Genomic DNA, 26,944 nt, shown 5'->3' on the forward strand with positions numbered 1-26,944 from the left:
AGGAAGGACAAAATAAAAGAAGGCTATCATACTCCCCAAATCCCATAGTTAGGAAGCAGGTTGATACTTAGCTGCAGACACAGGCTACCCTACATGAGAGAGGAACGATGGCTCCAAGGATGGGGCCGTGGGCCCAGAGGCTGGAGCCCGGAGTCACAGAGAATTTTTCCAAGGACTTGAAACCCACCCAATGAAGTTTGCCCAGTTGGATTTCAAAATTGCTTGGGTTTGGTGACTCCCTTCTCCTTTCATTTTGTCCCTGTTGTAATGGGAATGTCTGTGGCCATTATCCTGGGCCTGACCTGCCATTGTCCTTGGGAGCAGGTAACTTGTTAGTTTCAAGGGCCCACAGATGGAGACACTTTGGTCCTCAAAAGGATTCTACCTGGATCCCTACCCCTACTTCATTCAGATGACGCAGATGACGACACTTGGAAGTTTTGAGCAGGTGAGATATAGAGGATATTTTGGGTTGAGACGGGGAAGCTTGGGATGGAATGGATGTATTTTGTATGTGGGGTAGACCAAGACCTTTGAGAGCTGCAGGGCAAACTGCTATGGGCGGAATAAATGGCCCCCAAAGATGTCCACGTTCTAAACCCTGGAACCTATGAATGTTACCTTATGGGCAAAGGGTCTTTGCAGATGTGAATAAGGATCCTGAGATAGGAGAGATTAGGCCGGATTATCCAAAAGGGCCCAATGTAATCACCAGGGTCCTGGTAAGAGGGAGGCAGGAAGACAGGAGTCAGAGAGAGAAGATATAAAAATGGAAGCAGAGGTCAGGGAGGAAAAAAGATGCCACACTGCTGGCTTTGGAGGAGGAAAGAGCCATAAGCCAAGGAATGACAGTAGCTTCTAGAAGCTGGAAAAGACAAGGAAACGGCTCTTCCTCTGGAGCCTCCCAAAGGAATACAGGGCTGCTGTCATCTTGATTTTAGACCAGTAGAACTGAACTTGGATTTCTGACCTCCAGAATTATAAAAGAAGCCACTAAATTTGTGTGAGGTTGTCACAGCAGCAATGGGACACTAGTATAGTTAGTGTCTTTTCCAGCTCTCTCCCAGCCACTGCCAAATATCAGTGACAGTGACTGACTCAATGGAATGTCGCTCTATGCTTTACAAAAAAGCACTTTCAACTCCTCTCATTTGATGCTCATGATAACCCAACAAGATAGAGCAAAACCCTGTGATAACATGAACTACTGGACAGGCAAAGAGGACTGGCAACTGGCTTCTGTCTTTGGATCAAAATGATACAAGGGGTGCCAGCTAGCCAGCAGATTCCTTGCTGGGAGACTGTGGTCACCGCCCAGGAAATCCCAGCCAGTCCCAGGGCCTACGATCATTTCTGTTGATGTCTACGGCTGAGTGGAGCCACAGACCACAGCCAGTTCCAGGAAGGTTCTGGATGGGGCACTGGGATGCTTGAATCCATGGTCACCTGAGCAGGCTCCCTCCAGCTTCTCTGGCCCCTTCACCACATTGCAACCCACAGTTTCAGTGACTGGAGTTTTAGGGTCTCCCCCCCTAAGATGGAGAGCCTATAACTTTTAAGCTGGTCTGACTTGTCATAGTGATGAAGTGGCAGGGCAGTGACAAGTGCCCTTGGCCACTGCTCCCTGCTCCTTCTATTGTCCAAGTGTAAAACAAAGTCCTTTGCATTCTGTCATGGTCCAACCAGTGCAGGGCGATGGGGGGAGGGGCAGGGAGGACAGACAGCGGTGACATAGCTGCTACCCTTGCTCATTTATTCAGCCATGCAGGCAAGGTGTGCTAAGGGCTGGCATAACAGTGGGCAGTAAGGTGGCGAAGCCTCAGACAAACAGGACATAAAGAGAAAGAAATAGGGGCATTTCTACCCTAGCCAGGACTATGAAGGAAAGAGCCAGCCTGGCTGTTGCACAGAAGGTAAGTGGGCTAAGGAGCCCCTGCTGAAAGCTGGTCAGGGAAGGCTGGCTGCTGAGAAAACCACCCAAGAAGTGTCTGGGGCACAAGCATGTCAGGCAGGAAGAACAGCAGAGGCAAAGGCCAGGAGGTAAGCATGGCTAGAGGGTGGTGTGCACCAGAGGAGGGAGGGCAGGGAACAGGGAGGGGTCACAGCAAGGCTTAATAAGCCAAGGCAGTCTGGATTTTGGTTTATGTGCCACAAGAGGCCACTGAAGGGTGCCAAGCAAAGGCACAATATTATGTGACTTCTGGTTTTAAAGGGCACTATGGCTCCTGGATCCTGAGAGGAGGGCAGGGTGGAGACAAGGCACACGGGTACAGCTGTAGCAGTGAGGGGCAAGGTGGAGGGGGAGTGGGGTGGGCGTGGGGCAGGGGTGCCTCTGGAGATGCATTTGGGAGGCAGTGATGATAAATGACTGACTAGAAATGAACAGTGTATACACCCTTTGACCAAGTCCCTCTGAAAATTTATCCTTCGGTCTTGGTATATGCCGATTCTTGATAACTGAGAACGTTCCAAAGGTGCAACAAGAAGTGGTGGATTAAATGCTCACTGACCAGGCATCGACAGAGCCTCAAGCGGCCCTCACAGAAAACGAGGTGGGTCTTGTGGTACCTACTCAGAAAAGTAGCAGGATACACATTTAAGCCAGAATAAGCCTGTTGAAAAATGTCCATATGTACAATGTAGACTAAATCCGATTCAAAAAATTACTTTCCATGCCTGTATGCATATCCACACATGAAAAGTCTGGGGAAGAAGAGTCACCAAACTATTAACAGGGTGTTCTCTCTGGGAGTTGCATCATGAGAACTTTCTTTTCTCCTTTGTTTTACTTAATCTTTTTTTTTTTTTTAATGATAAGCATGTTTCCAATTTTATAATTAGGAAAAAATGGTATCAAAAAAAAAAAAAGGAAAAAATGGTATCTTTCCATTTATGTTTAAATCCTGTCCCTGACTCTTATAAATAAGAAAATTCCCCGCAGGAGTGGGAGGGATCAGTGGGGTGCAGGACCCCAGACAGCCAGCTGTCTGAAAAGTAACTGATCTCTATCCCTGGGACTCATCTCATCCCCCCAAAAGAATGACTCAGAAAGTGGCAGACAGTAGCACCAGACACTAAGTCCAGACTTAAAAAACAACAGGGTCCCAATTCTAACGGGAAGAAACTCAGGGAATCTAGCAGCCTTGGGCCTTTCTCTGGATAAAAGCTCCCAGAACAAAATCCAAACAATGAAGGGTGAAGTCAAAAGAGAGCACAGACTTGGCGAAGCCACGGTAAAAGGTCTGACGGTAAACACTGAAGCCACTTAGAGACCAAATAGATACAAGACAATTGTGCACACTTGGGCTACAGACCGGAATGCAATGTTCTCATCCGAAGCCCTGAGCTTAGCTAACAAAAGCCAGAGGAGAGCAGGCTGCGTGGGTGCAGCAACCCCCCCAACCCCAGCCTCATTTTCCATAGCAGCCAGTCCACTTAAATCCATCTTCAATGGAAACAGAGTGTTTAAACATGGCTACTCTGACCTTCTAATCTTTTTTTGTAATTTATTAAACCGATGTGATATTTTTAAAAATGCCTCTTGTGATTAAAAAAAAATTAAATCTCAATAATTCCTCTTGTTTCTATTAATGCCAATTTCAACGCCATAATTATTTTTTAAATTATTTTTTAAATTTATTTATGATAGTCACAGAGAGAGAGAGAGAGGCAGAGACATAGACAGAGGGAGAAGCAGGCTCCATGCACCGGGAGCCCGATGTGGGATTCGATCCCGGGTCTTCTGGATCGCGCCCTGGGCCAAAGGCAGGCGCCGAACCGCTGTGCCACCCAGGGATCCCTCAATGCCATAATTATATTGACAAAATACACATGAAAAAGAAGCCTAGATTCTGCTTGGCTGGTGTCTTCTTCAAAAAGGAAAACCATGATTTGCTCACACTGGATGAGCAAACTTTAGGAACCTATGCTCTTATAAATGCCTGTGTGATCTAAAACCATCTGTTCCTGGGGCAAGGGGGAGAAGTAAGTAGCAACACTCCCTCGAGAGAGCAGTTCAAAACCTTTCCATCTGGAAAGAGGAGGATCTTGGTTTGGTTGCTTTGAAAGGCATCCTGCCCATACTTCAAAGGGATACCATGCAGGGGGATCTACCGGTTGCTTTGAAGCTATCATCCAGAAATTTCTCTGTGAAAACTAACTTTAGAGCTTTGCTTTTACAACCTGGTCATATATGATTTCAGTGTTGTGGTTAAAATGTTAGGTTCACACCCTTGCAGCAGAAAACCCTCTGCATGGAGTCCAGGCAGTAAACACTGCGGGTGGAGAACAAATCGGCCCCCTCACTGGAGAGCCAGGGAGGAGGCAGAGGGAGGAACAGATGCCTGGACCACCGGCTAAAAGGCAGCAGGGGTTTGATGGTCAGCGGATTAGTGCCTTACAGGCCTGATCTGCCTCTTTCTCCTGGGCTAGGCAAAGGAGGGAACTGGGTGCCGTGAAACACAAAATGTATGCAGTATTAGTAACAATATAACATCAACAGCCTCATCAGCTCATCAGCTACTACTGATGAAGCTTTTTGCTGCATATCTGGCACCAAGCTAACCTCTCCATGCACCTTATCTCATTGTAGCCTCCTACGACCCAGGTGGGTAGGGCCACCTAAGTACCAGTGCAAGACTGGGCAGCTAACAATGGCAGAGCCACTTTGGATGAATGTCTGACTCCAAAGTCCAGGTTCCTCACCATGTGCCCATATTTATTCCCTGCTTGGTGGCACTAACATGTTGGAAGCAAGTGGTCTCTAGAATGGGATGAAAGGTGCTGGGTGACTGTCCATTGGTTTGCAGGGGATTGATAAAAGGTGCCTGTAAGAGCTTTTGACACAAAGCTGCCTTGAGGCCGGTAAACGTACTAAAGTGTGTGCTAAATGTTAGTGGATGAAGCCTGAAACTTCTTATTACACTCAGAAAGGGGTCTGAGTTCTAAGTTTAGGTTCTGAGCCTCACTCCAGCCACCCTATGTCCCCAGGCAAGTCTCTGGGTCAAAGGCCCCTCCCTGGCCCTGCCCTCCTCTAATGTGGGGAAACGTGCCCTGGCAACCTGACAAGGTTGCTGAAGGGTTACAATGAAGTAATACAGTTATGAATCAGTGTTTCGTGATTGCTTTCGCAGAGGTCTGGCTTTTACAGAACATTTCAAATTCAGATGACAGCGTATTCTTATGTCTCAGATCCTACTGATTTTGCCTAAGAAGATTTAATGTTTTGACCATGAAGGCACAGTGGATACCCTGACAATCTTCAAGAGGAAGCGGCAATCTCTGGGGTGGAGGTCACTGACTTACAGCCAGCCTCCCTGCTCCCCACCAATCCCCAATAATGTCTCTCATTGGTTGGCAGTTTTATAAAATTGGGATTTGAAGGTTTTGAGTCTGGCATGCACCGCTAGTTGCAATAATTCTTACTTACTCCTATTGCCTTATAGGAGCCATTCTGCACATTTATATTAATCTGCCTGGCCCAGAAAAGATTTTTACCCTGCATCGAGGGGTTAACTGATTAATTTGTTTTTCTTTTCATGAACTCATTATTCAACAAATATTTGTTGTGGATGTTTGTCCGGAGAAGTACGTCTGACTACTATTAGAGAGAGAGGAATGAACCAAACAGAGTGCCTGTTCTCATGGAATTTCTAGCCTGGCAGCAAAAATGGCCATTCTAGAAGAAATGACAAGTGCAACAGGCTTCAAGAACCCAAATGTAGGGCTTGCCAGCCCACACTTCAAGCCTAGTGGCTGGTGGATCACAAAATTCCCAGAATAAAGGAACTTGAGCCCTAGCTTTAAGGTCCACATTGTGTATTTTTGAGATCACATTCCCCTCCGCCAATTCTGATGGAACTATGGCTAGGAACATCTGAGTCACACCCTATGTACTTCAAATAGTCTTGTGATGTTGTTAGTTTTTGATACTTTCTTAATGTTTCACTCACCCTTGGGCTCTCTTTTGCTAATTTTCATTCAAAGCTACATTTATTTATGAAGTATCTTGGATTTCAGTCTCAAATGTCCATCACTACGAAGATAATCTATCCTTGTCTTAGAGACTAGAGTGACATAAGAGAGGGAGCAGGGGCTCTGGAAGCAGGAGGGCACTGGAGGCTGCCCACCTGCTTCCTTGGCTGTGAGGCCCTTGGCAAATATCTTGGCATCAGCATGCCAATGGGCCTCACCTGAACCTGCCCAGAACAGTGACTGGTGTAGGAAATTGGACAGAGATGAGGGGATAGAGACAAAGCAACAAACAATGCTGCCAGCCAACTAGAAATTTTGAGGAATGCCTAAAAGATAGAGGGAAGGGATCCCATCTATGAATAACTTAAAAGAAAAGAAAACTTTAGATCAAAATACGGGCAGTAATATTTTCCATAGTAGGAATGGTATGCAGTTGAGTCCACAGTCAAGGTGGAGAGAGAGGAAGCCTTGGGGCATTCATTGGGAGGCTGCTTTTAGGACTGCTGGCCCTTCCCCAGTGTATTAATTATAGAGGCGCTCACCCACAGGCTGAAGCCCAGAGTGTGGGCACTGGTGCAGGAAGGCAGGGCAATACCCCAGGAAGTCAATATTCCGAAGGTATACAGGAGCACTCATACCTAAGGTACACAGCTTGTACACAGCATGTTGTACCCCAACTCCACAATCACCAGGGTCATGTTACATCAAATAGAATGGGCAGAGGGAGGGGGATTCTCAAATACAAAGATGAACAGACAACCAAGAATGAGCAAACATTTGGGGAAAATCAACATCCTGAAAGATAGGCACCAAATTTAATTAACCAAAGAACTAATACCCAGTGAAAGAGAGTTAATAGAACAAACAGGGGAAGACTTTAGAATGCAAGAAATTAATAAATGAACATCCCTGGAGAGATTTAAGAGGACATTTCATCCATGAAAAAGAAACAACTAGATTTCCTAAAAGTTATAATTTTATTAACATTTTAAAAAGATAAACTAAATAGGGACGCCTGGGTGGCTCAGTGGCTGAGCATCTGTCTTTGGCTCGGGGCATGATCCCGGGGTTCTGGGGTCGAGTGCCACACCAGGCTCCCTGTGAGATGCCTGCTTCTCCCTCTGCCCCTGTCTCTGCCTCTCTCTGTCTCTCATGAATAAATAAATAAAATCTTAAAAAAAAAAAAGATAAGCTAAATAGCAGAAACAGATAAAATATGCTGTAGAAAATCAAGCCAAACAATTATATAAGAACACGGTATAAAAAGACAAAAATAAAATGTGGAAGAAAAATTAAGAGAGCATAGATCTGGGCTAATGTTTGTGCAACAGAAATTCCAGAGAATAGTATAGATAAAATGGAAGATGATAATAATAATAATAATAATAATAATAACAATAACAATTTCCAATGCTAAAGAAGGACACAAACCTTCAAATTGAAAAGATACACCTACTGGGACAGATATCAATACTGATCTATTCATATGGATAAAAGATACAACCTATTAGAAAACATCTTTACTATATATGCACACAATAATAGTGATTTGAAATATATAAAGCAACAACTAAGAAATATAAGGAAAAATTGACAAGTTCAGATAAATCAATCAGATTAAACAAAATTAAGTAGGATATATTGCAGTAGTTTGCTAATGAGCATAACAATTTTCTGTCTTATTAAAAATGCAGATTCTAAACACTCCATTCACGACCCTACTACCCTCTCCCCCATCTAATTCTGTACGTATGAGTGGGAAATTTCACATTTTTAATAAGCAGCCCAGGTAATTCTGATGTAGGTGGTTTGGGACTATACTTTAAGACTCACCAGGTTAAAAAACTCAGTGAATAGCTTGATTTAATAGATATATTGAGAACTTTGTACCAAAAAGAGAATAATTATTATTCTTTTGAAATGCCACGGAGTAGTCATAAAAATGATCGTGTAGAGTACAAGCAAAACCTCAAAAACTTCCAAAAACCAGAAACCAAACAAATTACTGATCATAATGTAGTAAAATTAGAAATTAACACAAAAGGACAGCAAGAGAGAGAGAGAGAGAGAGAGAGAGAGAAAAGCTATTTACTTAGAACATTTGTAAGAATTCTCCTATATATAGAGGGAACTCCCTCCCCTCCCCAATCACAAACCAATTAGAAATAAATGACAATAGAACACTACACACATGGCAAAATTTGTGGGATAAGGACAAAGCAGTGTTCGGAGGAAAACTTATAGCCTTAAAATTTTTATATTAGAAAACAAGACTGAAGATAGATGAATTAAGCATTTAACTTAACACACCAGGCCATAAAATGGGTGTGGGGAGAGAACCAAAGCAATAAATTAAACCATAAAGTTTAAGGAAAGAATCAAGATAAAAGTAGAAATGAACTGAAATAGAAGCCAATAAATGAAGGAGTGAATAAATAAGTAAATGATGAAATAAAGTATACAAGCTCAATAAAAATAAAAGCTGGGCATGGTTTAGCTAGGTAGGTGGAGAGAACATTTCATATATTAGATGCCGTATTATACAATACAAAATAATGTAAAAATATCTAAGAAAACCTAAGTAGGCTATAACCACAAGAAATAAATTGCATTATTTATTCCAGTAGTGACTCAGAGGTCAGTTATTCTTTACTTTCACTAAGACTGAAAAGGATGCTTTAGTAACTCAGATACCATCTGGTGTCTTCACTTACAGAAACACTCTACTAGGTGAAAGAATTCTTACATCTAGCACTTTTGGACCTGTACTTCATGGGCAGTTAGTGCCTATTCAGCATCATTCCACATGAATTCTTCATCCACATGAAGAATTCCTGTACAGCTGGCTTTGCTGTCTGACCCTCCTGTCCAGGGCCCGGCCTAATGCCATCAGTCACACTGTCCTTTGGTCTGAGCTGCCTAGGTGGGCATCTCTGGGTGCATTTAGGGCATCTTGCCCCCAAGTGGCTCTGGGTGCCAGAGGGGCTAAGTCAAGGGCCTCTGGAAAGGGAAAAGACCTCTTTCTCCTCTTGTCAGAAACAGACAAAGACATCTAAACCAGAAGTTGCAAGCTGGTGATCTCAGGCCAAATCTGGCCAGCCATATTTTGTTTAATCTATAGAAAATAGTGAGTTAGTAATCAACATTAAAAAATTTGGAGAAACCAAACACAAAGAAACTCAGATGCCTGGTTTCTCTTAAAATCTGGTATCACTGAGCCCTTGTTTCCACACAATGACAGCCAAGCTGGGTTGGCAACACCATTCCCTGGATCCCACCATTCCTTGCCATGCCCTGATACCCAAGCCAAAGGCTGTTATCCATCTGCCTCACTATGTCACTTAAAATATTCAAATATTCATTTGAATATTCATCTTCCAGGGAAGAAGTAAGAGAGGAGGATAAGCCCACCTTGTGTCATGGATACAACTAGATAACACCCACATCAGTGTGAATAACCCAGAAAGTGACCTGAAGACTGGCAGAACAGACTCTCCACAGCTAAATGTAGAGAAGAGGCCACATAGAAGAAGGTAGGATGATCCCAGATGCCGTTGGGAGCTAAATGGACATGTGGGGCTGTCCATGGGACATTGCGGGTGTGCAGAAGAAACAGAAACAGACCCTCACACCAGGTACCCAAGCATGGGTAACCTTGCATGAGGAAGACAAATTCCCATAACATTTGGTTTTGAAAACCAGAGGGGCCAAATCTCACAAGTTCTTATTATTAGTAAGGCTTAACACCTGGAACTTTAAAAATCAGTGGCTTGGCTCTGGGAGATCTAAGAGGGTGAGAAGAAACCTTGCCCTTAGAGAGGCAGCCCAACAAACAACCCTGTGGAGATACAGCATAGAAGCAGTAGTTTTAAAAATGCCTAGGGTAGACTGGAGGGACATTTGTTTCCTTGTCTCACAGTGTGTGCTGGAGGGGCAGGGATCTTCAGTAGACTACTCCAGGAACACAGGAGTTGGCCAGTGCCATTTCCCTCACCTGTCCTCCAGCCTAGACACACAGACACCTATGGGGACCAGGATAGCACCAACACTTTCTACCTGGCTTGCTAACAGTGTGCCTGCTCCCAAGATCTCCTGTGGATACACTCCCCCCAATATGCCCTTGGCTAGAGCCAATCCAGAGTGATGCCACAAGCCTGGCAGTGTGCAAGCAGTCCCATCAGGGCCCAGTACCTCTAAAATTAAATCTTGCTCTGGAGAGAGAAGATAAGTACATATACCTACCCAACTATGGTTCCAGCAGTAGGCTGGAGCAGACATTTGGTCTGACTGCAAGCCCCGCCCACCAACAAAAGTTTCTCAGGGGACAACACAGGGACCGTACCCCATAGTTCGGGGCTACTGCATCTCTGGCAAATGGCTAGTCTGACTCAACTCAAGTCCAAGGTGTCCCCAGACTGGCCCACTAATAACACAGTGACCAAACACTGCCTTAACCGGGCAAGGAAAGCCACTGAAAATGACTGGACTGACAGGAACAGTGGCTCAGCTACAACAGTCAGGCACATACAACACACATAGGAGATACCTCTGAGGTTCTAGAAAACAGGGGACATTGCACTGCAGGCCACTATAGGACCTCTTCTTCATAAGGCCACTACTCTCAAGACCAGGAGATGTAGCCGACTTTCCTAACATACAGAAAGAGACACGGAGAGTTAGACAAAATGAAGAGACAGAAGAATATGCCCCAAATGAAAAAATGGGACAAAATCACAGAAAGGGATCTAAATAAAACAAAGATAAATAACATACCTGATAGAGAATTTAAAGTAATGGTTCTAAAGATACTCACTGGACTCAAAGAGTGGAAGACTTCAGTGAGATTCAACAAAGAGAAAACATAAAAATGAACCATTAGAGAAGAACTCCATACCTTAAACGAAAAATACCCTAGAAGGAATGAATAGTAAGCTAGAGGAAGTAGAACAGAGCAGTGACCTAGAGGTCAGAGTAATGGAAAGCAATCAAGCTGAACAGGAGAGAGAGAAAAAAAAATTGTAACAAAAAATGAAAATAGGGCCACCTGGGTAGCTCAGTTGGTTAAGCTGATGACTCTTGATTTTGGCTCATGTCATGATCTCAGGGTTCTGGGATCAAGCCCCAAGATTCTCTCTCCCTCTGACCTTCCCTACCCCTGAGAGCATGCATGCACTCTCTCTCTCTAAAAGAGAAAACAGATTAAGGGAACTCAGTGACAACATCAAGCATAATGTTTGTATTATAGGGATCCCAGAAGAGGAGAAAGAAAATTTATCTGAAGAAACGATAACTGAAATCCGGAGAAGGAAACAGAAATCCAGATCCAGGAGGCACAGAGAGTACCCAACAAAATCAACTCAACGAGGTTCACATCAAGACACACAGTAATTAAAATTGCAAAAATACTAATAAGGAGAGAATTTTAAAAGGAGCAAGAGAAAACAGTCATATACAAGGGAAATCCCAAAAGGCTTCCAGCAGATTTCTCTGCATAGACTTAGTAGGCCAGGAGTGGCATGGTATATTCAAAGTGCTCAAAACAAAACAAAACAAAACCTGCAACCAGGAACACTCTATCCAGCAAGGCTATCATTCATAGAAGGGGAGATAGTTTCCTAGATAAAAGTTAAAGAAATTCATGGCCACTAAACCAGCCTTATGAAAAATGTTAAAGAGGACTCTTTGAATGGAAAGGAAAGACCCTAAGTAGGAGTCAGAAACGTAAGAAGTACAAAAGCAGTAAAATTAAGTATATCTATAAAAATCAAGGGATTCACAAAATAAAAGAATACAAAGTATGATACCATAGTAATAAGTAAATACCTATCAATAATTACTTTGGGACAAATGCTCCAATCAAAAGACACAGGATGTCAGAGTGGATAAAAAAAACAAGACCCATCCATATGCTGCTTACACGAGACTCATTACAGACATAAAGATACATGCAGATTGAAGGGAAAGGGATGGAAGAGCATTTATCATGCAAACGGAAGTGAAAATAAAGCTGGGATAGTGATACTTATATCAGACAAAATAGACTTTATTTTTTTTTTTCAAAATAGACTTTAAAACAAAGACATAACAGAGACAAAGAAGGACACTATTTAATCATAAAGGGAACAATCCATCAAGAAGATATAACAATTGTAAATATTTACATACCCAACATAGGAGGATCCAAATACATAAAGCAGGTAATAACAAACAGAAAGGAAGTAATCAATAGTAATACAATAACACATTTATGTCAATGGATAGATATTCCAAACAGAAAATCAACAAGGAAACAGTGACTTTGAATGACATATTGGACCAGATGGGTCTAACAGATATATTCAGAACATTCTATCCTAAAACAGCAGAATACACATTCTTTTCAAATGCAACATGGAACATTCTCCAGAATAAATCCATATTAGGCCACAAAACAAGTTTCAATGAATTCAAAAAGACTGAAGTCATACCATGCACCTTTTCTGATGACAACACCATGAAACTAGAAATCAACCACAAGAAAAAAATCTGAAAAGCACACAAATACATTAAGATTAAGTAACATGCTACTAAAAAATGAATGAATCAACCAAGAAATCAAAATAGAAATAAAAAAATACATGGAAGCAAATTAAATTGAAAACACAATGGTCCAAAATCCTTGGGATGCAGCAAAAGCTGTTCTAAGAGGGAAGTTTATAACAATACAGGCCTACTTCAAGAAGCAAGAAAAAATCTCAAAAAAAAAAAAAAAAAAAAAAACCCAGAAAAAAACAACTTAACTTTGTACCTAAAGGAGCTAGAAAAAGAACAAACAAAACCCCAACCAATAGAAGGAAGGGAATAATAAAGATTAGAACAGAAATAAATGAAATAGAAACTTAAAAAAACAATAGAACAAATCAGGAGCTGGTTCTTTGAAAAAATAACCAAACTGATAAACCTAGCCAGACTCATTGAGAGACAGAGACAGAGAGAGAGAATTCAAACAAAATCATAAATGAAAGAAAATAACAAACATCACCAAAACACAAAGGATTATAAGAGAATATTGTACAAAATTATATGTCCACAAATTGGACAACCTAGAAGAAACTGATGAATTCCTAGAAACATATAACCTCCCAAAACTGAAGAAAGAAATAGAAAATTTGAACAGGATAGAAACCAGTAATGAAATCGAATCAGTAATAAAAAAAAAAAAACAAAAAAACAAAAAAACCTCCCAACAGACAAAAGCTTAGGGTCAGATGGCTTTACAGGTGAATTCTACCAAACATTTAAAGAAGAGATAATATCTACTGTCCTCAAACTATTCCAAAAATTAGAAGAGGAAGGAAAACTTCAAAATTCATTCTATGAGGCCAGTATTATCCTGACACCAAAACCAGATAAATATGCTACAAAAAAAGAGAATTATAGATCAATGTCACTGATGAACATGGTTGCAAAAATCCTCAACAAAATATCAGCAAACCAAATCCAACAATACATTAAAGAAATCATTCACCATGATCAACTGGGATTTATTGCTGGGCTGCAAGGGTAGTTCAATATTTGCAAAACAATCAATGTGATACACCACATCAACAAGAGAAAGGAGGAAAACCTTTCAATTTCAATTGACCATAGAAATGGACATAGAAAACATGTGGCAAAGTACAATATCCATTCATGATAAAAAAAAAAAAAAACCATCAACAAAGTAGGTTTAGAGGGGACATACCTCAACATAATAAAGGCCATATATGAAAAACTCATGGCTAACATCATACTAGATGAAAAACTGAGAGCTTTCCCCCTAAGGTCAGAATCAAGACAAGGAAACTATAGAGAAAGGATGCCCATTCTCACAGGTTTTATTCAATAGAGTACTCAAGTCCTAGCCACAGCAGTTGAGAAAGAAAGAAAGAAAGAAAGAAAGAAAGAAAGAAAGAAAGAAAGAAAGAAAGAAAGAAAGAAAGAAAGAAAAGGAAAAGAGAAGAAAGGAAAGGAAAGAAAAAAGAAGAAAGGAAAGGAAAGAAAAAAGAAAAGAAAAGGCATCTAAATCAGCAAGGAAGAAGTCAAACTTTCACTATCTGCAAACAACATCATACTACATATAGAAATCTCTAAAAACTGCACTAAAACACAACTAGAACTGATTAATGAATTCAGTAAAGTCACAGGATACAAAAATGTACGGAAATTTGTTGCATTTCTATGCACTAATACTGAGGTAGCAGAAAGAGAATTTAGCAATTCCACTTACAATGATACCAAAAAGAATAAAATACCTAGAAATAAACATAACCAAAGAAGTGAAAGATCTGTACTCTGAAAACTATACAGCACTGATGAAAGAGCTTGAAGATGACACAAACAAATGGAAAGATAGTCCATGTTCATGGATTGGAAGAACAGACACTGTTAAAATGTCCACACTACCCCAAAAGCAATCTACAGATTTAATGCAATGCCTATCAAAATGCCAACAGCATTTTTCACAGAAAGAACAAATAATCCTTAAATTTGTGTGGAACCATGAAAGATCCCAAATAGCCAACGTGATCTAGAAAAAGATGAACAAAACTGGAAGTATCACATTCCCAGATTTCCAGATATACTACAAAGCTGTAGTAATCAAAGCAGTATGGTAGTGGCACAAATACAGACATATAGATCAATGACACAGAATAGGGAGCCCAGAAATAAACACACAATTATATGGTCAATTAATCTTCAGCAAGTAGGCAAGAATATGCAATGGGAAAAAGACAGTCTCTTCAACAAATGGTGTTGGGAAAACTGGAAAGCTACATGCAAAAGAATGAAACAGACCATTTTCTTACACCATATACAAAAATAAACTCAAACAGATAAAGGACTTGAAAGCATAAAAATCCTAAAAGAGAGCACAGGTAGTAATGCCTCTGATATTGGCCATAGTAACATTTTTCTAGATATATCTCCTGAGGCAAGGGAAACAAAAGCTACCAGGACTACATTAAAATGAAAAAGCTTCTGGGGCGCCTGGGTAGCTCAGTCGGTTAAGCATCCGACTCTTGATTTTGGCTCAGGTCATAGGGTCAGGGTCCTGGGATTGAGCCCTACGCCAAGCTCCCTACTGAACGAGGAGTCTGCTTGTCTTCCTCTCCCTCTGCCCCTCTTCTTGTGCTCTCTCTTTTTCAATAAAATAAAAAAATATCTTTAAAAAAAACACAAAAAGCTTCTGCACAGCAAAGGAAACAATCAGCAAAGGAAAAGACAATGTACTGAATGGGAGAAGATATCCCATTATTAGAAGATATCCCAAGGATTAGTATCCAAAATGTAAAGGACTTACACAACAACAAAAAAAAAACAAATAATCCAATTAAAAATGGGCAGAAGACATGAACAGAAATTTCCCCAAAGACATCCAGATGGCCAACAGGCACATCAAAAGATGTTCAACATCACTGATCATCAGGGAAATCCATGTTTATTACAGCATCATTCATAATAGCCAAATTATGGAGGCAGCCCAAGTGTCCCACGATAAATGGCTAAAGATGTTGTGACATATAACACAATGGAATGTTACTCAGCCATAAAAAAGAATGAAATCCTGTCATTTGCAACAACATGGATGGAGCTAGAGAGCATTATGTTAAGTAAAATAAGTCAGTCAGTGAAAGACAAATACCATGTGATTGACTCATGTGGAATTTAAGAAACAAAACAAAGGAAAAAAAAAGAGAGAGAAACCAAAAACTATAGAGAAAACCAGATGGTCACAAGAGGGGAGGGGGTAGGGGTAGGGGGGAAAACAGGTGAAGGGGATTAAGAGTACACTTATTGTGATGAGCACTGAGTCATGCACAGAATTGTTCAATCACTATATTGTACACCTGAAACTAATATAACATTGTACTTAACTATACTGGAATTAAAATAAAATATAACAGCAACAATGACAACCACAGCAAAATACAAGGCCAGCCAACCAGACACATCTATGAGTCAAAGCCAGCTCTTGCAGTCCCGGGTCCAGGACCTCCCCGATGGCCACACCCACTTCTATTCATGACTATATTTCTACTCATCTTGAAATCCAGCTTAATTTTTTCAAGTCATAACTAATAATTACTTTCCCACATGCCCCTATTTTCTCTGGATTGTTTTTTTCTTCTAGTTTGAAGTATATTTTGAATGTGACCAAAGTGAGAAAAACCAAGTATGAAGCATTCATATTCATTTTCTTAATAATGTTTTAATAACACAAAATTACTTTTCTATTTATCTAAAATTCACCTCTTTAAATAGTCAAAAACCTAAATAAATAATTTTCTATGAAAATATTTCTAGGGGTGCCCAGGTGACTCAGTTGGTTAAGTGTCTGCCTTAGAGGCTCTCAGATCCTGATCTGGGAGTCCTGGGATCAAGCCCCACATTGGCCTCCCTGCTCAATGGGGAGTCTGCTTCTCCCTCTCTTTCTGCCCCTTTCCACCTCACTAAGAGAGAGTGCTCTCTCTCTCTCTTTCATGCATACTTTCTCCCTTTGTAAAATAAATAAATAAAATCTTAAAAAACAAAGAAAGAAAATATTTCTAAAATGTATTAGGGCTTTCTTGTCTTCTTAAAACATAATTTAGTCTTTCCTTGATACTAATGGTCAATGTTCTGGATAGAAGTTGATCTGTAATAGAGGAGATGCTGTCGGAGCTCTTACCGTTTTGTATCTTTTATTTACTATTTTAAGTAACATCCTCTATCACCCAAGTTCCCAGAAGTCACCCAAGTTCCCAGGACACGGTTTTGAGGACAGTGCCAAGCTTTCTCCCATCCCTTTCTGGCTTTTGTGAACCTTCTGGATTTTTGTTGTTTATTTTGTTTTTTACTTTATAGTTATCTTAATTTTGTATGAGGAAGAAGAGATTCTAACTTGAATTTTAAAATTCCTTTCTTTTATAGTCTCCAGATCCAACCCACAAAGTCCAAATTATCTCCAAAACTTTCCTTTCATATGAGGTAAACTGAAGTCTTCAAGCCTTCTGATTCAGAATCACTGGGAGTTCTTGTGTTAAAAACTATACTCTCCTAGATACAAATTCTGTTAGTTTCAAAATTAGATCTAAAATATGCATTTTAAACAAATATCCTAATTGATTCTTGTGCATATCAAATTTTGAGATCCACAGCTCTCTCTTTTCTTAAAACTGGTTCTAAAATATTGCTGCAAAATACATTCATGTATTTTGGTGCTTAAAAACAGAATGAAACAAAAACATGCCTGAGCCCAAACCCAGGATCAGAATCTGAGCCTCTGAAGGTAGGACCTGTTTATTTTACTTAGCTTTTACCTTTTTTCGTTTTTAGATTTTATTTATTTGTTCATGAGAAACACTGAGACAGGCAGAGACATATGCAGAGGGAGAAATAAGACTTGATCCCAGGACCCCGGGATCACAACCTCAGCCGAAGGCAGATGCTCAACTACTGAGCCACCCAGGTGCCACTCATCTATGCCTTCCTTTGTCTTGGTACCATTCACAGGTGGGCTTTTACTTTTTATGTTGTGCTTATTATAGATTTCGTATGCTGTTTGTAGGAAACAACAGAGAGAGACAGCCCATGAACCCTTCATCCAATTTCCCCATGGTAACACCTTGCATAATTAAAGCACCACAGCACAATTGGGAAGTTGACATTACAATCCTACTAAGCTTCTTCAACTAGGTCTCCTTTTAAACTTTTCTTTATTTCTTTCTCTGCTGATGCTTAGCTCTGTTGAAGCAGAGTATCTCCTCCTTAATATGCTAGCTTAAAAAGAAAAAAAAAACACTTTTTATTTTGAAAAAAAAAAAAAAGGTAAAACCCACAGAAAACATAGCAGAATAGTATTAAGGAAGGGTATAATAAATACCCAAACACCCTTCACCTACATTCACTGGTTCTTCACCAATTCTGAGAAGACCTGAAAACAAAGACCTTCTCTTACACAAACACAATATAATCATCAAATTCAGGAAATTTAACATCAATACAATATTATAGTGAATTTTCAAATTTTCAAAACCATCCTTTCATTTAGGGCAATTACCTCCCCCCCCTCCCCCACATCACCCTGTCCCTTGCATCTCATGCAGCATAACTGTGGTATCTTGTTAGCCTCTTTTATCTGGAATAGTCTTTCTCATGCCATGGATAGTTTTGAAGACTCCAGGCCAGCGGGTAATTCCTCAATCTGGCTTTGTCTGTTTTTTTCCTCATTGGATTTCATTTTTTTAAAAACACCTTTCCATCAATGTTCCCAGCTATGGGTTCATTGAGGAGATACTTGTCAGAGGAGAGGTCTTCTCAATCCTAAGCACAGCTGGTAGATGGCTACCTCTCAGCACTTTGCTTCTAGGCAGAACCTCAATCATGCTCATAACAGACAGTGCCCGTGCAGAGAACTGGGTGCTCTGGGGAGCAAAAAGCAGCTCAGTGTGATTCTCAGCCCATGATCATTAATTGCAAGGAATAAGGAGTCATGGGGTACAGGTTTCCAGTCTGGGTTCCTCTGAGGCCTGGGTGAGCATCATCCTTTCCCTGCTTCTCAGTTTCCCCAAACTACAAAATGAGAATGCAAATTCTCTCAAGAATGCCTCTCTCAAAGCACCCTAGCATTTGGGTGCCTACATGGCTCAGTTGATTATGTGTCTGTCTCTGGCTTGGGTCATGATCCAGGGTCCTGGGCTTGAATCCCACATTTGGCTCCCTGCTCAGTGGGGAGTCTGCTTCTCCCTCTCCCCCTCCTCCCTGCTGCTCTCTCTCACACCCTCTCCCTTTCCCAAATAATTAAATAAAATCTTAAAAAAAAAAGAAAAAAAAAGAAAATACCTAGCACTTAACTCACAGGGTTTTTTTTTGTTTTTTTTTTTTTTTTTTTTTTTAACTCACAGGGTTAATGCAAGGATGGATGTTATGCACTCAACATAGTGCATAGCAATTTTTCGGTATTCACTTAATATGAGCTTCTACTATCTTTTTTTTTTTTTTTTTTTGAGTTTCTACTATCTTAAAAAAATATATCATTAAGTCAAATCCCATGAGTGCTATTTTAAATCTAGTGGGTGGGCCTGAGGTTTTTGTTAAAGCCAAATCCTGCTGTTATCTGCATCATCTTCCCAGGTGTAGATGAAGATGCTCTCTAGGGGCCCATCCTACCACCCAACTGCTTGGCTATGGCAGAGACCCTGGCCCTTTGTGGGGTTACAAGGCGAAATCCATCTTACCATTACATCCTGAATAGTTAAGAGGATCCTTTCTTTGTCTGTACTGCTTGCAGGATCTGAGCATCCGTGTGCGTTTAGAAGGGAGAAGTTAAAATCACAGGGTGGTTGGAAGGATGGAAGTCTGTCGGTGGAATACTTGGTGCCCTGGGGACAAGCAGACAGAATGGGTGTGAGAAAAGCAACTTCTGTCCCTGAAGACATGCTGGGGTCCCTCGTTCCCTCTGTTAGTCTCCATGCTTCCTGTCTCTCTCCTCACTGTCACTCTCTGATCTCGCTCCCAAGGCTGATCTTGTCAAACCCATCCCTGCCTCACCCATACCACGGCACGCACATGCTAAGTAAATGGACTGGAACTCAAACTCAGGCCACTAACAACCTTAGCACTGGCTGAGTGAGTACCAAGTGAGTACCTGTGTGGAGATGTGGCCTCCACATCTTGAATAAAAAAGGTGGGATTATCAAAATAGTGTGGATGGTATATAATCACATCTATGTGAAAATAACAAAAAATAAAGGTGAGGCACCAGGGTGGCTCAGTCAGTTAAGTGTCCAACCTTCGGTTTTGGCTCAGGTCATGATCTCAGGGTCATAGGCTCGATCCCTGAGTCAGGCTCCATGCTCAACGAGGTCTGCTTGGGATTCTCTCTCTCCCATTCCCTCTGACCCTCCCCCTGCTCTCTCTCTCTCTCTCTCTCTCTCAGATAAATAAATAAATAAATAAATAAATAAATAAATAAATAAATAAATAAAATCTTAAAAAAAAAATAGTGCTCACTCAGAAGTTATTTATATGGTCATCTAAAACAGAAGTACCCAAACAATGGGATGGCCCTAAAAACGATCCTTCATTTTTCAAGACTCACCATTGGAATGAATGAAGGAGGGCTAAAGGGACGTGCTGCCAGGCTCTGCTGCGGACCAGGAGAGGGGCAGGCTGCTCCACTGGGGGATGGCTGGCCAGCGATGGCACAATAGAATCTTTGCCGTACCCATAGGTGGGGGAGCCATCATGGGCCTCGGGAGAGTCCACGTGTAGCAGATATGATGGGGGCACATAGCTCGGGACTGGTGTTTAATTGTGCATATGTGTTAGCAAGTAACAATGACTTTAAAACACTGAACTGCAATTGCAGGCAGATTACCGTTCACCCCACTCCAGGGTCCATACAATAGAGGGAAACCAAGAGAAGATACCTAAATTTGGGTACCTCCACTCACTGGGAATGGGCCAGGACTGGAACATTCCAGATGAACTACCTCTACTTGGATATAATCAACACATGCATATAACGAATACAAGAAATCTTTAGTCTAGGGGCACGTGGGTGGCTCAGTTGGTTAAGCATCTGCCTTTGGCTCAGGTCATGATCCAGAGGTCCCGGGAGTCCTCAAGTCAGACTTCCTGCTCAGTGGGGAGTCTGCTTCTCCCTCTCCCTCTGCCCCTCCCCAACCCATGCTCACTCTCTCTCTCTCACTCTCTCTCAAATAAATAAAATATTTAAAAAAAGAGAAATCTGTATTCTGGATGGGTGTACCCATCTCTGATCTCTGGGGCAGTGGGATTATGAAAAGATTTATTTTCTTTGTATCAGTTGAATTTTTTCATATAGACTGTGCATTATCAGGGGAAAAAAAGATATCTTACTGATAGAAAAAAGTGTGCACTTTGTCTCATTCCTGATACATAAATGGGGCCCTATTATCCACTGCAACACAAAGCCCAACATGACTAGACCCAGCACTTTGGCAGAACTCTCTGGAAAGAGGTGTCCTCCTTTCACAGGAGTTCCAAAGCTGCTCAAAACCCTACAGTGGCTTCCCCTCTGACTCAAAGTAGAATCCTTCATCTTTACTATAGTAAAGGGGCTCAAAGCCCTGGGCCATCTGAGCCTTGGCCTCACCTCTTTTTCCTCGCCCCCTTGCTCACCCAGCTCCCAGACACACTGGAGCCTAGACACACCTGTCCTCCTGCCTTGGGGCCTCCACACCTGCTGCTCCCTTGCCTGGCATGCTCTTCTCCACATGGCTCACTCCCTGGCTTTCTCGAGAACTGCTCACATAGCACCTCATCAATGAGAAGGCCCTGCCTTGCATAGAACATGACCCCTGCCCGTCTTTCTCCAGCCCTTTCTCCAATAAACCCTATCACCTGCTGGTATATGATACCCACTGGTATTGTCTGTTTTATCTTCAGTGTATAGAACAGTGCCCAGGATCTGGAATAGAGACCAGGGCTCACGCAGTGCACACACCTGTCTACGGGGGCGGCTACTCCTCAGCTCCAGCTGCCACTGTCGTGTAAGGATGGGGCTCCCAAATGTTCAGATTTCTCAAGACAAGCCCCAAATTCACATTTTGACATGGAATCTCCCGATTCTTAAATGTCAACTAGTAATTCTTTTCAAAAGCACCGTGCACGTCAATGGGCCGGAGGCCAACCGAGCATGTCTGCGGCATGCCTGTCTGTGAACTCGGAGCCGCCAAGAAATTGAAGATCACTAAGGGTACGATTGAAGGTGGAAAGGCTGGTGTGCTTCAACAGTGAAGGTCAGATGCAAAGCACACACGCAGGCACACATTTCCTTTTGCTCCATTTCAGAGCTGCGCTTGCAAACAGTGTGAGGTGGCCGAGTATATTTAGCCACGTGCCTTTTTCCCCTCCTCTACTGTTCAGATTGCATCTCTTACGGCTTCTGCCGTGGCCGAAAACCGGCGTCACCATTTTACTCTTTCACTTAGCAGGAAAATAACTCCAAGGGGAAATTGACTGTGAAGCCTTACAGTGTGCCCCCTCAAGATGGGGAGAAAAAAAGGAAAGAAAGAAATACAATCAAGCACTCACGGTGGAGAAAATGAAGTGCTGGCAAGAGCAGGGCGATGCTGATTCAGAGCACGCGTGCACACAAGAATGCTAATGGGAGCTTTAATAGCTCGTGAGGGGCAGGCTGCCTTGTGCTGCAGGGAGCTTGGGAGCTTGCAAAGGAAGGAATATATGTTCATTTAACGGGAAGTACCAAGTGGCCAAAGGAGAAGAAGGGAACTATCCCACTTCCTGCGTGCAGGGTGGCCACACATTCTCTGACAGGGGGCCTGGCTAGGACTGTAACAGACTCAACTTGGCTACCAACCAGCCCCCCAGACTAAGAAAGACAATGGCTGTTTGCACAGACATGTGCTCAGATCCTAAGCAAGGGACCATTCTGTTGATTCAGAAGTGTGTGTGTGTTGGGCGGGGGGGGGGGGGGGGGGGGGGAGTTGGGTGTTGAAGGCAGTAAAGTCCACACCACAATTCTGCCTACTGTAAAATCCCACTTCTAGGGACTAAGTAGGAAACAAGGTCATTGGGTTAGTCCATAAAGAAGGGCTTCTTATTTTTCCCCCCAAGAAGACAGAATTTCCAATATATTGTTGGACTTTTGTAGCCAGGATGTGAAACAAAGTGACCCTTTGCTCCTTACCTGTCCTTTCTTTATGAGCAAAGAAGGACATAGAAACAGGCAACACCACCAGAGGGATGTTTCCTGGACAATATTCTCACTGCTTTTATGAATCATGTGTATTTCTTAAAGGTAGGTTTTTGGTACAGAAGTGGCACATAGAAGCAAGATTTTGTTCTTTGAGGGAGGCTGTTGAATCTGCAGCCTGGACCCACAGGTGAACACACACCTGGTGAACAGAGCAGGGGTTGGCTTAGGGGCCTGACTTTGTCCTGCTGCCCTCCGATAATTTTGCTTCTACATAACCATGGAGATGATTTACATGCTCATTCTACGTGTAAAAGCAATGCCTTTGGAATAAGATCCAACCCTCCACGCTCACCCTTGCCAGGTTTCATGGTCTAGTCTGCCCCACTGCCCCTTGTTCCACACTCCCCCGTCACTCATGCTGTGCCTGCACTGTCTCCTTAAACAAGCCCAGCCTCATGGCATCTGTGCATGCTGGTCCCTCTGCCTGCAATGCTTTTCCCATCAGGTTTCAGCTGAAATGTCACACTTGAAGGAAATCTCCCTGCTCTCTCTGCCATGTCCAATGCTGCCCTCTTGCCCACACTATCCCATCTCCCCGTTTTCTTCATACAATGTGACAATACCTGAAATTATTGTATTATTATTTCTTGGTTTATTCTTGTCTATTGCATATCCCTGCACCCCACCCCTCACTTCGCCCTGAACATCGTATTATACGCTGTCACCGCTTGAGGTTAGACACCAGCCTTATTGACACCTGGACCCTGGGTGCCTAGCAGGGCATCTAGCCCATGGTCTAGGTGCTCATTATAGTGAATGCGAATGTCAGAGTGATGGAACCCAGGGGCAGAAGGAAGGAGGGAAGGTCGCAAAGTGCCCCACAAGCCGCTGTAGCACAAGCCGAGGCCAGTCCTACCTGTGGTTGGTCCCCAGAAGCACCCTTTGCCTTGATGGTCTCATCTCCTCCTGGCTCAAAATCTTCAGAATAGTCCAGAGGTGGCTCGATGTGAAGCCGTGGGCCAGCTTCTGTTCTGATCTGCACAGATTTCTAGACAGAAAAAGACTGTTTCAGACGTGATGGAACAAACAGCTCGAGCCCTCTGAGGGGTGAGCATGGCAGCGGGCTGACCCCAAGGTCATTTGTCCTTGAACAGCAGCAGTCGTGCTATGAGGCACACCAGCCCCGCACCGACTAGTGTGGGCCGGTCGGACGGGTGGTGCTACCTCTGCCCTAAAGTCTTTATGGCTTTCTCCTGCGCAAAGTGTATTCAGAATTTTTAAAATCAACTCTTTTTGGTTTGAAATACTGTTATCAGTAGAATCTTTTTTTAAGGATGAATGAATTAATTAATTACTGGATCCCAGGACCCCAGGATCACGACCTGAGCTGAAGGCAGATGCTCCACCACTGAGCCACCCAGGCGCATCAGTAGAATTTTAGTGGGTGATAAACTTTCTCAAATTGGCTTTGTGATCCAATAAGTTTAGGAGACCCTGGATTTTCAGTAGGATTTTAGTGGGTGATAAACTTTCTCAAATTGGCTTTGTGATCCAATAAGTTTAGGAGACCCTGGATTTTTTTTCCCCCTGCAGGACTTCTCGGGGCTGGGGCCAGGGTGACAGTAGCGAGGCACCATGGGAGCCACATTGAAAAGAGGGGACTCCCTCTTGAGTGTCCTGCACATGCACGAATCCACAAGTGAGGGCCTCCTTACACTTTCTGGGCTGGCCTCACTCTCCTGAGGCCTGGCTGCTGGGAGAAAGAAGAGATCTGCCAAGCCAGGTGTACTGAGTTTATTACTCTGCAGAGGGACAGTGATTTAGACCATGCTTTTCCCCTCACACCCTGGGTCAGAAGTCTTCATCCCTGTAAGACTCAGCATCGCCACAAGCTTAGTGGACTTAGCTGTTAGCTTGGTGAGGAAGAACATAATGCTGGAGCCCAACTGCCCTGCAGGAGTCTCACTGGTTAGGACTGAACACCTTCCTCATCCACAGGCACACTGCTTGCCCCATCAGCGCTTCCACACCGAGTGCCAAGTCACTTAATGCAGAGGCCTCTGCTCACTTAGTCCTCATAGCACTCTCAGGGGGAAACTGAGGCACCAGGCTGCAAGCCTCTCACTAAAGGTCACACAGCCAGGAAGCCGCAAAACCCCAGCAGTTTGGCTCCTGGGGCCTTGCTCTAAACCGGGGGTGGGTCAGTGTTTGCTGTAAAGAGTAAGTATATTAGGTTTTGCCAGCCATCTGGTCTCTATCACAGTGTTCAACTTTTCTATCATAGCTTGAAGGCAGCCACAGATAATGCCTAAGTAAAATGGGCACGGCTGTGTCTCCAGAACACTTAATTTATAAGAACAGGCTGTCGCTGGATTTGGCCCAAGAGCTATAGTTTGCTGATGGACCCCAGTACTAAACCACCATGCTGTACTGCCCCCAATAGGCATGTGAAGAATAAATGTGCCCAGTCTGGGCTACAGTGGCCTTTGCAGAGAAGAGAGAGAAATTAAGATATTTCCTGAGAATATCTAACACTCAAAAAAGTAGGCAGGGGCTTGGCTATAGATCATTCGAGAAAAAGATCTTGGCGTAGGACCTCGGTGGCTCAGTCGGTTAAGTGTCTGCCTTTGGCTCAGGTCATGATCTCAGGGTCCTGGGATCAAGTCTCCGTATCAGGCTCCCTGCTCAGTGGGGAGTCTGCTTCTCCCTCTGCCTCTCCCCTTGTGCTCTCTCTCCCAAATACATAAAAAAAAATTTTTTTTAAAGTCTTGGAAAGAAAGAGTAAATAAGAAGAGAGGCTGAGAAAGGCAGGGAGGAGACAGAGGGGCGAAATGAAAGTGCTCTGGGAGATTTTTCCTTCGCTAGGCCATCCAGCTCTCGGTGATGGCCCACTCTGCTCCGGCTCCAAGTGTGGCCTCGCTGCCTCCCAGGCTGTGTGGACTGGCTCTCAGGGCATTTCTCACGGCAGCAGCAGGGGGTATGGAGGGTAAGTAGTACACCGAATACATAACACCTGGCCAGGAGATCCCTGAGAGCTTTCTTGCCTCGGGCCAAGATGAAGTTGTAAGGGCTTTGAAGTTCATCTCCAAGATGGATTTTCTACCACAATTCTGGGGAGGGCGGGCTCCTCCTTCCTCCTCAGGAACCATTCAATAATGCCCAAATGCTGAAATAGAGACAGAGAAAGAGAAAAGGGAAAGAGAGAGAGAGAGAGAAGAGGGAGGGCATGAAGGAGGGAGAGGGTGAGGGGGAAGTGGGGGATGGGGCAGGGGTGCAGAGGGAGGAGCACCTGGCATGGGGCACAGCCTGCCCCCCCACCCCAGGTTTCTGTTCCTTTCTCTAGAAAGGGAAGGCTTGGACTAGGACCTCACTACTCCCTGTGTGGTTGGTCCGTGCACCAGCAGTACTGGCTTCTCCTGGGGAGTTTGTGAGAAATGCAGAATTTCAAGCCCCATTTTAGAGCTAGGGATGAAAATCTGCATTTTCACAGGAGCCCAGGTGACTTGTATGCACACTGAAGTTCCAGTGGCGTGAGATCTATAAAGTTCTGGGGTAGGTGCTAGTGTTGCCTCTTGTCCCTCATGTGCTCCCTTGTCTTTGGGCAAACGCACCCTGAATTTCTTTTGGGAAATCCTCTCCCTCCCTGCTCCCAATCCAAGTGTTCACATGGAACTGAGTCTATGGATGGCCAGAGCATAGGGCAGGCCCAGCTGATCTGAACATTAGATCCTCCTGGCCCAGAGTGACTAGCTGATTGGTTCAGGGGAGCCAAAGAGATGCAATAGCAGGGTGACAGAATGGAAGATGGGAGCTGATGGTGGCCATCCTGGTACCACAGAGAGCAACATGGGGAAAAGCAGAGTTGAGGGATGGAGAATAAGCCCTGCTACACTGTCTGAGCACCTGGATCCAGCCATGCCTGAACTGGGCATTCCCACTGGGCAAGTGAAAGAGCTGGCATTAATGCAGCTCTGCTGGTCTGGTCTGAATTATAAATAGGGGAAAGAGCTCCAGGGTTCGAGGAGGAGAGCCCAGGCAGATCTCTCTTCTCTACTGCTTTCCCATCCTCCCCTTCCCCAGAAGTGTCCATCTCCCTTCCTAGGAGCCTGGCATGACTGCTTGCCTTGCCAAAAGGCCAGGAGCAGCAGGCATTAAGGCACTTAATAAGCAAGTTCTTACTGAATACTGACTGCATACAAGGTTCTGGAAGCATGTCAAGATAGCAAAAACTGTAACCATCATTGCCCCGGCCTTAGGGAGTTCACA

At 43.2% G+C, this 26,944-nt stretch overlaps 1 protein-coding gene across 8 annotated transcripts in view; it reads right to left on the reverse strand.

Annotated features, from left to right (window-relative positions):
- The window catches only part of KATNIP (katanin interacting protein), a 193,286-nt gene that overhangs the window by 96,914 nt on the left and 69,428 nt on the right, over positions 1-26,944 (reverse strand). For all 8 annotated transcript variants that reach the window (XR_012000598.1, XM_026011061.2, XM_026011060.2 and 5 more), the window contains 2 exons: positions 23,595-23,726; positions 19,212-19,355 (listed from right to left, as the gene is read on the reverse strand). Coding sequence is in view for 7 of the 8 variants with exons in the window: in XM_026011061.2 (XP_025866846.2) it covers positions 19,212-19,355; positions 23,595-23,726 (276 nt within the window). In the remaining variant the exon portion in view is untranslated. The remainder of the gene's footprint in view (positions 1-19,211; positions 19,356-23,594; positions 23,727-26,944) is intronic.

This window comes from Vulpes vulpes, chromosome 3, assembly GCF_048418805.1.
Source record: "Vulpes vulpes isolate BD-2025 chromosome 3, VulVul3, whole genome shotgun sequence".
Taxonomy (NCBI): Eukaryota; Metazoa; Chordata; class Mammalia; order Carnivora; family Canidae; genus Vulpes; species Vulpes vulpes.